At 41.1% G+C, this 12,899-nt stretch overlaps 1 protein-coding gene across 5 annotated transcripts in view; it reads left to right on the forward strand.

The window, feature by feature from the left end:
* plcb4b (phospholipase C, beta 4b) overlaps nt 1–12,899 on the forward strand; it is a 147,960-nt gene that overhangs the window by 117,235 nt on the left and 17,826 nt on the right. For all 5 annotated transcript variants that reach the window (XM_088089180.1, XM_088089179.1, XM_088089181.1 and 2 more), the window contains 9 exons: nt 4,273–4,357; nt 4,448–4,538; nt 4,625–4,735; nt 4,954–5,120; nt 6,229–6,324; nt 6,476–6,620; nt 6,768–6,852; nt 7,809–7,933; nt 12,615–12,666. In XM_088089180.1, the coding sequence (XP_087945306.1) occupies nt 4,273–4,357; nt 4,448–4,538; nt 4,625–4,735; nt 4,954–5,120; nt 6,229–6,324; nt 6,476–6,620; nt 6,768–6,852; nt 7,809–7,933; nt 12,615–12,666 (957 nt within the window). The remainder of the gene's footprint in view (nt 1–4,272; nt 4,358–4,447; nt 4,539–4,624; nt 4,736–4,953; nt 5,121–6,228; nt 6,325–6,475; nt 6,621–6,767; nt 6,853–7,808; nt 7,934–12,614; nt 12,667–12,899) is intronic.

Consider the following 12,899-nt stretch of genomic DNA (forward strand, 5'->3'; position numbering starts at 1 on the left):
ACGAAAGAAGCAAGGCTATACTATGGCGAAAAATGTCAAAATATGACATGTTCCAAAAACAGCTGAAAACCACTTAGAATAGCATGTAGAGTCTTGTTATAGTGTACAATGCTGAAATAACATCCAAAAACGACTAAAAAACCCCCAAAAATGACATGTCAAAAAAATGACCAAAGAAGCAAGGCTATACTATGGCGAAAAATGTCAAAATATGACATGTTCCAAAAACAGCTGAAAACCACTTAGAATAGCATGTAGAGTCTTGTTATAGTGTACAATGTTGAAATAACATCCAAAAACGACCAAAAACCCCCAAAAATGACATGTACAAAAAATGACGAAAGAAGCAAGGCTATACTATGGCGAAAAATGTCAAAATATGACATGTTCCAAAAACAGCTGAAAACCACTTAGAATAGCATGTAGAGTCTTGTTATAGTGTACAATGCTGAAATAACATCCAAAAACGCCCAAAAACCCAATAAAATTACATGTACAAAAAATGACGAAAGAAGCAAGGCTATACTATGGCGAAAAAAAATGTCAAAATATGACATGTTCCAAAAACAGCTGAAAACCACTTAGAATAGCATGTAGAGTCTTGTTATAGTGTACAATGTTGAAAAAACTTCAAAAAACGACTAAAAAACCCCCAAAAATGACATGTCAAAAAAATGACCAAAGAAGCAAGGCTATACTATGGCGAAAAAAAATGTCAAAATATGACATGTTCCAAAAACAGCTGAAAACCACTTAGAATAGCATGTAGAGTCTTGTTATAGTGTACAATGCTGAAATAACATCCAAAAACGCCCAAAAACCCAATAAAATTACATGTCCAAAAAATGACGAAAGAAGCAAGGCTATACTATGGCGAAAAATGTCAAAATATGACATGTTCCAAAAACAGCTGAAAACCACTTAGAATAGCATGTAGAGTCTTGTTATAGTGTACAATGCTGAAATAACATCCAAAAACGCCCAAAAACCCAATAAAATTACATGTACAAAAAATGACGAAAGAAGCAAGGCTATACTATGGCGAAAAAAAATGTCCAAAAACGACTAAAAACCCCCAAAAATTGCATGTCAAAAAAATTACCAAAGAAGCAAGGCTATATGTATGGCGAAAAATGTCAAAATATGACATGTTCCAAATATAGCTAAAAACCACTTAGAATAGCATGCAGCGTCTTGTTATAGTATACAATGTTGAAAAAACTTCCAAAAATGGCCAAAATTCCCACAAAATAGAAAGTCGACAAAATGACCAACGAACCAAGGCTATAGTATGGCGAGAAATGTCAAAATATGACATGTTCCAAAAACAGCTGAAAACCACTTAGAATAGCATGTAGAGTCTTGTTATAGTGTACAATGTTGAAAAAAAACTTCCAAAAAAGGCCAGAAACCCATAAAATTCAACAATTTACTCACTTTAATATAACATTCTGCAGTTAGTATGATTCCAAAACATGTATTCAAAAAGAATAGCAAAACAAACACACAGTGTATCCTAACTGCTTATATATACAAGTGTGGATGTTTAAAATATGTGTGTGTGTGTGTGTGTGTGTGTGTGTGTTTGAGAGAGAGAGTCAAAGAGAAGGTGTATGTTGGTGTGTGTTTGTGTGAGCATGAACACACCAATAGGCAAATTGACTAACAACAGAAGCTACAACGAGATGCCAGATTCAAGATGCTGTTGAAGATGGCTGCAGAGCGAGGACGGCCTTAGCTGACCATGTGGTCGCTTAACTTCCGAACTTCAACTTCCTTTTCCGTGTGCTTTCATTGTGAGCCAATTTCCGAGTGCATGTATTTGATCTAATTTGTATATAAGGTGTTTTGGTTAGTGAAAAGGGTGTTCAGTTCAGTCCAGACTAACCAATAACCCAATAACCAAAACATCAGAACAGCGACTCTTTCGATATCATTTAAATCAATACATGTTTGACATGATATGACAAAAGACAAAGTAAGCAGGGTTACTCAGCCTGTACTTATGAATTAAGTACAGATGTTACTTGCAAGTCCAGGAGTGGTAGAACAGCTCATTGAGTTGCTGGCTGAAGAGAAGAGGTTCTGGTTCAGCCACTTCTGTGCAGTTCAAAGGATCCAGGAGGAGACTGGCCGGTCCTGGTGTCCTTACAGAGATCGAAGTTCAGTGCTTTCTCGGTTCTGTTCTGCTTTTGGCTTGAGACGTCAGCTGTGGCTTTCTAACTTCTCCAAAGTGTCTTGAAACTTGGAAAGTGTTGAGCTGAGACAAGTCTGCAGGGATGGGTCGTCCCGAGGTCCTCCACACCTGCAACCTCACTCGGAGGAGGTCTGGGAGGGAGAGCCAGAAGATCAGTGAATGCATCTCTTCTTGGCTCTGTGTCGTCCTAGGGGATCCAATCATGTCTGAAGATGGATCCGTGGGAGAATCGAACACTTAGCTGTAGAATTCCCAGGTCCTTACAACAGACAAAAAAAACATAAAATATTATGTTAAAAAAAACATCCAAAAAAACCATAAGATGACCAAAATGTCAAAATATGACATCTCCCAAAATTAGTTAAAAACCACTTAATATAGCATTTGTATTATTGTTATAATATACAATGTTGAAAAAACACCAAAAAATGCCCCAAAAAAACATAAAATTGCATGTGAAAAAAATGATGAAAGACGCAAGGCTATACTATGGCGAAAAATGTCAAAATATTACACGTCCTAAAACCAGCTGAAAACCACTTAGAATAGCATATAGATTATTGTTATAGTGTACAATGCTGAAATAACATCCAAAAACTACCAAAAACCCCATAAAATAACATGTCAAAAAAATGACGAAAGAAGCAAGGCTATACTATGGCGAAAAATGTCAAAATATGACATGTTCCAAAAATAATTAAAAACCACTTAGAATAGCATATAGAGTTTTGTTATGGTGTACAATGTTGAAAAAACTTCCAAAAACGACTAAAAATCCCAAAAAATTGCATGGCAAAAAAAAAAGACGAAAGAAGCAAGGCTATAGTATGGCAAAAAATGTCAAAATATCACATGTCCCAAATATAGTTAAAAACCACTTAATATAGCATTTAGATTATTGTTATAGTGTACAATGTTGAAATAACATCCAAAAACGGCCCAAAACACGATAAAATAGAAAGTCGAAAAAATGACGAAAGAAGCAAAGCTATTGTATGGCAAAAAATGTCAAAATATGACATGTTCCAAATGCAGCTGAAAACCACTAAGAATAACACGTAGAGTCTTGTTATATTATCCAATGTTGAAATAACATCCAAAAACGGCCCAAAACTCCCACAAAATAGCACGTCGACAAAATGACCAAAGAAGCAAGGCTATAGTATGGCGAAAAATGTCAAAATATGACATGTTCCAAAAACAGCTGAAAACCATTTAGAATAGCATGTAGAGTCTTGTTATCGTATACAATGTTAAAAAAAAAACATCCAAAAACGGCCAAAAAAACCATAAAAATAGCATGTCTAAAAAATGACGAAAGAAGCAAGGCTATAGTATGGTGAAAAATGTCAAAATATGACATGTCCCAAATATAGCTAAAAACCACTTAGTATAGCATGCAGCGTCTTGTTATAGTGTACAATGTTGAAAAAACTTCCAAAAATGGCCAAAATTCCCACAAAATAGAAAGTCGACAAAATGACCAAAGAACCAAGGCTATAGTATGGCGAGAAATGTCAAAATATGACATGTCCCAAAAAATAGTTGAAAACCACTTAGAATAGCAGGTTGAAACACGTCATAGTATACAATGTCAAAACAACATACTTACACATGGACCCGTTGTATTTACATCCTAAAATTTGATTTAAAAATTTTAGGTCTTAAGTAGTTTTGAATTTCAGTTTTTGAGATCTCCATTTCTTAAAACATTTGTCAAATTTGTCTATCTTTTCATAATTTTTTTAATCAAAATGTTCTTTGTGAAATTCACAATTCTGTTACAAATCTTTCAACAAACCACTGAACCTTTTGCTGTTTTCATAGTTAATATCTGCCCGTAAATGTACTTTAACCTGACTCACTCTGCCTAAAAACCTTCTTTGAACAGCACCACATATGTAGTATTTATATTCACACCTCCCTACAAAGCTTAAATGATAAAAAGCTTTTCTCCAAGAAAAAAAACAAAACAGAAAAGATCCTAAATTTCAGGTTTTAAAGGATTTTAGTATAAGTGTCTGATACTTTCAGACATCCTGACTGAGTATGTGTGTCTGTGTTTGTATCACCAGTAAACCACAGCAGTACAAGATGGCCAAGTATTGTGAGGAGATCTTTGGTGACTTCCTCCTCAAACAGCCTCTGGAAAACTTTCCGGTAAATACTCTCTGATTCTCGTATTCTCTCTAAGTTGATTTCATTTGAATTATGAGTCCTCTGAATGTGTGATCATGTTCTGTTGTGCAGATTGAATCCGTGCGTCCCTTACCCTCTCCAAACGACCTCAAACGCAAAATCCTCATCAAAAACAAACGCTTGAAACCTGAAGTTGAACAGAGTACGTACACAGTCTGTTGAGTGTTTAAATCTGGTAATTATGTGGTTTCGTGCTTTAACGTGTGTGTGTGTTTGTGTGTCACACAGAACAGCTAGAGGCCTTTAAGAAACACATGGAGGCAGGAGAGACCAACACACCTGCCATCATAATGGGAGAGGAGAACGAAGAGGACACAGAGAACAGTCAGATAATCGACGGTCTCTGTCACTTATTGTACTGACCTTTAATCTGATTTGATAAAACTCACAAAGTCCAAACAAAAAATAAATCCTGAAAAAGCTGCACATGGTAACGTGAGAGTGCTTAGTGCCGCAGCTTGTTAAAATAAAGACTGAAAGCATCAAGTCATGCAAAAAAAAAAAAATTATTATGTGCTTCCAATTAAATACCTTTGTTTTTCTTTTCACGCGTGCAGGAGAAAAGGAGGTTGAAGATAAGGATTTGAATTCGGAGGCCCCCAGCAGTCTGTCGGAGTCCACCACGGAGAAAGAAGCCAACAGCGTTTCCCAGAGTAACGCCGTTTCCCAGAGTAACGCCGTCAGCTGGACGAAAGAGGAGGAACGCAGCAACAGTCTCAAGAAGGTGGGCTGTAAAGTTTGACTTCTGAAATACTGAAAGAAAAGAAAAGAAAACATCGATACTGCCATGAACCAGAAACGTCTTTTTAGAAATGATCTCAGAACTGTAAATGGTTCAGTGACTTTAAATATAGAAGAGGGTGGTCTAAATCAGGGGCCCCAAACTTTTCAACGCCAGGGGCCCCAAATAACATCAGCTTATGTTCGGGGGGGCTCTTTTTAGCCTTTTTATGTTTTATTTGTACATACATATCTTCATTATTATTGTTGTTATTTTATTTTATTTTATTCTATGTCATGTGCTTTCCTTTGTATCTATTTTTGCATTATTTTGTCTTTTTAACATATTTTATTCAGTTGCTGCTCTTTTTGTTGCTGTAACAAAACAATTTCCCTCAAGTATTTTTATTCTATTTTATCCCCCCCTTCAAATATCTCTCATAATAATAGTAATAATGTCATTCAAAAAATAAATAAGAAGGATTTGAATTCTGACACCCCTTAATATTATTTAATAACTTGTGTGCTGCCTTAGATAATTTCATGAAATACTATACAATTATATTTTTAGCATAATTTCATAACATACTATACTATGACATTTTTTCTGTGATTAATTATATTTTTTAGAATTAATTTACATTCATGGCATATGTTACTGACACTTTTAACCATAGTTTTGTAACATTCTATACTGATTTTTATACCATACTATATAATAGTATTTTTTATGATAATTTTTATGAAATACTATACTATGACATTTTTTCCAAGACTTTTATGCCCTACTATATAATGCCAATTTCTAAAATACTTTCATAAGATACTACACATGATGTTTTTACATAACTGTAATATAATATGACTTTTTTGTGATAATTTCGTGACGTACTACACTATGACTTTTTTTTCAGAAATTTTAATGACATACTAAATTGTGACGTTTTTATGATCATTTTATATGCATTTATTTAGGTATTTAGGTAAAGTTGCTACACCTCTTAACTGACCTCAACGTTGTCATGCTGTATTTTTTGGATTTATTTAAATACAAGGATTTGGATATTGAGAGGGGACGTTTAATGAAGCATTTTGTCCGTCTCTGTTTGCAGGTGCCTGAAGATGAAGTGACTGAGATATCTGAAGCCACAGAAGCAACAGACGCCACAGACATCTCAGAAGCATCTGACCAAGACAACAACAAGAAGGTGAGAACTGAACTGACATTTCTCACTCTCTTACATACTTACGTCACATTTGAGTAAAAATCAAACACCATGTCTCGCTTTCTGCATCACAACAATCCAGTTTTAAGTGTGTGTGTGTGTGTGTGTGTGTGTTTGTACCTGTCCTGTGCAGGGCGGGGAGGAGGGGGAGGACTCTGAAGAGGCTCTGATAGCTCAGTACACCTACGTAGGAGCCACCACCAACATCCACCCATACCTGTCAGCAATGGTCAACTACGCACAGCCCGTCAAGTTTCAGAGTTTTGAAGTGGCAGAGGGTGAGCTTTGGCCTCCTCCTTTTGTGTTTCTGCTGACATTTGAGAAAGAACGGGACTGAAATATTCATTATTCTTGTACTGTTTGATTCAATGTCTCGTGGTTAAAAGAAAAACGCCATAAGCACTTTCCTTTTCTCTGTCTTTCAGAAAGAAACATCCACCATAACATGTCATCTTTTAACGAGTCTGTTGGTCTGGGCTATCTGAAGACCAACGCCATCGAGTTTGTCAAGTATCCTTTGGGCTTGGAGTCATAGCTGCACTGCATTTATCAAAACGAGAATTTCTTTAAAGGAATACTTCACCCACAAAAGTAAATCGATTTATTACTTTAATTATTTTTTTACTGGTAATTGATGATTAATATATTTTCAATTATTTAATAAATTTGTAAATCAATTAGTCTACGTTGCCCTGGCAACACTAACAAAAAGCCTTTGGGATTTCTTTTATTGGATTTTGGATTATTGCAGAAAATAAGCTCTGAGGACATTTTGTTCAGCAAAGTAATCTTCACAAATCAACATCACTTTTAGGATTTTTGAAGCATTAATGCAATCGCCAGAATTTGAAAAATTAACGCTGTTGTCAAAAACAGAACTCCAGAACTTCAATTCATCAAGAACTTTAGTGTTTGGGGTCTTTCTTCACTTTTCCTCATAAATCAAAGGTAAAACAAAGTGAATAAGTGATATACAAATGGTCATTTAAGGGGATGAAATATTCCTTTAATTAACAACACCTTGGATTTTTTTTGTTATGACCACCACCGCTAAGATATCCGCTATTTTTCACCTAATAATGTTCCACATCTGAGTGAAGCTTTGTAGCTTAGTGTAATAAATTCAGAGTTTTAACTTAATAAATTGAGGTCACCTAAATAAAAGCCGAATGGGTCAGAACTGATATTTTTTAGCCATATTTGTTTCCACTCTGCTCTCAGAAAAGAACTGGAGGTCTCCAGAGGCCAGTGTGCCTTTGGACTGCGTGACTCGGCCTGACACAAGTGCGCACACACTAACTTTGCCTCTCGTTCTCTCTCTCGATGGGACCGCTTAACCCAAGCTGTGCACGCTAAAAATAGTCCTGCAGTCTGTTTGACGCACACACCGATGCATACCCACACATGTGCTAGAACAAACATGCTCTCCCTCTCTTTTTTTGAAATTTTCCTGAACGTCAGTGCAGCTACAACAAGCGTCAGATGAGCCGTATCTACCCCAAAGGGGGTCGGGTGGACTCCAGTAATTACATGCCTCAGATCTTCTGGAACGCAGGCTGCCAGATGGTCTCACTCAACTTCCAGACCCCAGGTACCACAGCACACATCATGGGACCTCTGACCTCACACACACACACACACACACACACACACACACACACACACACACACATAACAAGTCCTCCACACACAGCACACACAGATTATAAGCACACATAAACAAATGCAAGGCCTCATTTAACCCTCTGATCTAAGAAAAGTGCAGCATGCAGTGAACTTCTGACCTCACGTTCACACTGACAGCAGCTTCTGCGTATGTCGTGTGGATGAACTACTAATCAACAATCCGCACACTTCCAAATATACACACGCCAATAATAACAAGAAGGACATGTGGACTTAATGAAGACCCAGCTTGAGTTTAAATGTCACTTTAAAACTGTCAGTAACTTCTACCAGCTCTTCACTACAGTGGATACAACACATTTTACAGAAAAAGAAACATGGCCAAGCTCCCCCAAATAATCCACAAATTTAACTGGGATTGTTTCTTGGGTAAAAAACTGAAGTCCTAAGTAGAACAGCATGAATTGAGATTTGTGGTCTGGTTTAATTTGGGTGAACTGACTCTTTACAGAAAAGGCGTTAATTTCAGTCTGTGCAGTTTAGTTCAGTTTATTAGTTGTTTTTTTTCACATGGACAGTGCAAATTAATGAACATTGCTGTAAATATGTCAGAATTAGCCAAATAGTTAGTTTACATTTGTGGTTCTTTCATAGGTATATCTGTCATACAAATATTGATTGATTTTAAAAAAAAATCAAAGCATTGTCAAAAGTTTTCATCAGAAATGTCGTCCAGCTCTTCCCGGGGGAATCCCGAGGCGTTCCCAGGCCAGCTGAGAGACATAGTCTCTCCAGCGTGTCCTGGGTCTTCCGCTGGGTCTCCTACCTGTGGGACGTGCCCCGAACACCTCACCAGGGAGGCGTCCTGGAGGCATCCTAATTAGATGCCCAAGCCACCTCTTCTTACCGCTCAGGAGCAGCGGCACTACTCCGAGCTCATCCCAGATGACCGAGCTTCTCACCCTATCTCTAAGGGAGAGCCCAGCCGCCCTACAGAGGAAGCTCATTTCAGCCGCTTGTACCTGTGATCTTGTTCTTTCGGTCACTACCCAAAGCTCGTGACCAGAGGTGAGGGTAGGAACGAAGATCGACCGGTAAATCGAGAGCTTTGTCTCTTGGCTCAGCTCCCTCTTCACCACAACAGATCTGTGCAGAATCCGCACTACTGCAGATGCTGCACCGATCCGCCTGTCGATCTCCCGTTCCATCCTTTCCTCACTCGTGAACAAGACCCCGAGGTACTTAAACTCCTACACTTGGGGCAGGATCTCCTCCCCGATCTGGAGGGGGCACTCCACCCTTTTCCGGCTGAGAACCATGGCCTCGGATTTGGAGGTGCTGAGTCTCATCCCGGCCGCTTCACACTCGGCTGCAAACCGATCCAGTGAGAGCTGAAGGTCACGGCCTGATGAAGCCAACAGGACCACATCATCTGCCAAAGCAGCGACCCAGTCCTGAGGTCACCAAACCGGACCCCCTCAACGCCCTGGCTGCGCCTAGAAATTCTGTCCATAAAAGTTATGAACAGAATCAGTGACAAAGAGCAGCCCTGGCGGAGTCCAACCCTCACCGGAAATGAGTCTGACTTACTACCGGCAATGCGGACCAAGCTCTGGCACCGGTTGTATAGGGAACTGACGGCCCGTATCAGGGGGTCCGATACCCCATATCCCTGGAGTACCCCCCACAGGACTCCCGAGGGACACCGGCGAATGCCTTTTCCAAATCCACAAAGCACATGTGGACTGGTTTGGCAAACTCCCATGCACCCTCAAGGATTCTGCCAAGAGTCCAGAGCTGGTCCACAGTTCCACGACCGGGACGAAAACTGCATTGCTCCTCCTGAATCCAAGGTTCAACTGTCCGGCAGACCCTCCTTTCCAGTACCCCTGAATAGACCTTACCAGGGAGGCTGAGGAGTGTGATCCCCCTATAGTTGGAACACACCCTCCGGTCCCCCTTCTTAAAAAGAGGGACCATCACCCCAGTCTGCCAGTCCAGAGGCACTGCCCCCAATGTCCATGCAATGAGTCGTGTCAACCATGACAGCCCCACAACATCCAGGGCCCCAAGGAACTCGGGGCAGATCTCACCCACCCCTGGAGCCCTGCCACCGAGGAGCTTTTTGACCACCTTGGCAACCTCAGCCCCAGAGATGAAGGAGCCCACCCCCGAGTCCTCAGGCCCTGCTTCCTCACAGGAAGGCATGTCGGTGGGATTGAGGAGGTCTTCGAAGTATTCCTTCCACCGGTCCACAACGTCCCGAGTCAAGGTCAGCAGCGCACCATCCCCACCATACACAGTGTTGACAGAGCACCGCTTCCCCCTCCTGAGATGCCAGATGGTGGTCCAGAACATCTGCAAAGCCGTCCGGAAGTCGTTCTCCATGGCCTCACCAAACTTCTCCCATGCCCGGGTTTTCGCTTTGGCGACTGCCGTATCTGCGCTCCGCTTGGCCTGCCGGTACCTTTCTGCTGCCTCGGGAGTCCCACAGGCCAAGAAGGCCCGATAAGACTCCTTCAGCTTGACGGCACCCCTCACCGCCGGAGTCCACCAACCGGTTCGGGTGTTGCCACACCGACAGGCACCGACCACCTTACAGCCACAGCACCAATTGGCCACCTCAACAATGGAAGCACGGAACATGGCCCATTCGGACTCAGTGTCCCCTGCCTCCCCCGGGACATGGTTGAAGCTCTCCCGGAAGTGGGAGTTGAAGCTCTTTCTGACGGGAGACTCTGCCAGACATTCCCAGCAGTCCCTCACAATGTGTTTGGGTATGCCAGGTCTGACCGGCGTCCTCCCCCACCATCGGAGCCAACTAACCACCAGGTGGTGATCGGTTGACAGCTCCGCCCCTCTCTTCACCCGAGTGTCCAAGACATGCAGCCACAAGTCCGACGACGTGACTACAAAGTCGTTCATTGAACTGAGGCTTAGGGTGTCCTGATGCCAAGTGCACATATGGACACCCTTGTGCTTGAACATGGTGTTTGTTATGGACAATCTGTGGCGAGCACAGAAGTCCAATAACAAAACACCACTCGGGTTCAGATCCGGGGGCCATTCCTCCCGATCACACCCCTCCAGGTCTCACTGTTGTTGCCAACGTGAGCGTTAAAGTCCCCCAGCAGAACGAGGGAGTCCCTAGAAGGAGCACTCTCCAGCACCCCCTCTAAGGACTCCAAAAAGGGTGGATACTCTGAACTGCTGTTTGGACCGTAGGCACAAACAACAGTCAGGATTTGTCCCCCCACCCAAAGGCGGAGGAGGGCTACCCTCTCGTTCACCGGGGCAAACTCCAACATACAGGCACTGAGCCGGGTGGCAATAGTATGTCTTAACTGTCATAACTGTAGTATGTCAAACAAATTTTGATGAAAAATATCATAGATTAGTATGTTATGAAAAACGTGTTGAAGTATAGTATGTCCTCAGAAAGTCACAGAATAGTATTCAATGCAAATTATAATGAAAAAAGTCATAGTATAGTATGTAGAAAAAATAATAAAAAATGTCTTAATGCAGTATTTCCTCTGAAATGTCACAAAAGTCATACAATTTGTGATTTAATTTTTTTTTTCGTCAAGTGTCATAGTTTAGTTTGTCCTATAGCATGTTGTAAAAATTGTCACAAATGTCACAGCAGTTTGTCCTCAGAAATGTCACAAAAAAACATAGTATAGTATGTGTATTACATTTTTGTTACCTTAGAATGAGCCCTTCATATCTTTATTGGGAGCGGGTCCTCATCGGACTTTGCAATACTGCACTGCGATGTGATTTTAGACAGCATGCCGGCATTGCTGGCTGCAATCTGCAGATTTCACCACTAGATCCCCCTAAATCTTACACACAGGAGCTTTAATGATGCAGTTAAAAATTACATGACATTGACAAACATTAAAGCTGGCTGGCAGTAGCAAAAAAAAGCCATAAAATACATGAAACAAACAACAGAGCAGCATTAAACAAATAATTACACAGTTGTGGGGAAATTATGCTGCTATTTCTGGCCACAAAGCTTTCTCTATAAAGACAATATCCACTGATCAAGCAAATATATCACTCTCACTATATTTGTGATACAAAAGTAAATTCTCACTGGGCCAATGGTGGTCTTGCATAAGTCCGCATACACACACACCTGTGGAGACAAAACACAAATTAGATCCCAGTCCCTGCAAGTGCATGTTATTTTGCTGCTTCAGATTATGCATGCATGACATCTGCTTCTGCACTTCATCTGTTTTTCACTCTCTCTCTCGCTGTTAGATGCACTCATACATTTTCATAAGATAGTGCTGCCACATACACACCTATAGAGTGAGTGATGCCTGTTGGAAAACAGCTGCTGCCCCATGGCCAGAGGCAAAAGTGGGTCGGACCATATGGCCTGCTGGGAGCTGGGCATGTGCAAGCCTGGAGGGGGGGTCACACAGGAGGAGGAGCTTCTGTGATGATGGGATGAACAGTTAGAAGGGAGAAAAATGTCAGAAAAAAAAACATTAAAAAGAAAAAAACTGCACAGAAACTGACACAAATGAACTGAATAGTTGATTGTTTTAAGATGTAATGATGTTTGCGAGAGTAATCTGAGATATATGTGATCTGCGTCTCAACACTTCTCCCGTTCTGTCCCTCAGATCTGGCCATGCAGCTGAACCAGGGAAAGTTCGAGTACAACGGCTCCTGTGGGTGAGAACAGCTCCTCTCTCGTGTCCTTAGCTCATCAATTAAAGCTTGTCACATCTCATTAGTGGTTGCCAGCGGCGACCGTAGCTACTGCCTGCCCCAAGAGCCAATGAGTGCTTTTCGAGAAGCGGGCTCCTCTTAAACCGCCTCTGAGGCTCTCTGCAGTCATCTATCTCTTCCTGTCTCCGTCCCTCGGCTCTAATACCGTCCCTGAGGGCACAGATTTTACTGCTAAT

The sequence above is a fragment of the Plectropomus leopardus genome, chromosome 16, assembly GCF_026936395.1.
Source record: "Plectropomus leopardus strain MGB_pleo_1.0 chromosome 16, ASM2693639v1, whole genome shotgun sequence".
Classification (NCBI taxonomy): Eukaryota; Metazoa; Chordata; class Actinopteri; order Perciformes; family Serranidae; genus Plectropomus; species Plectropomus leopardus.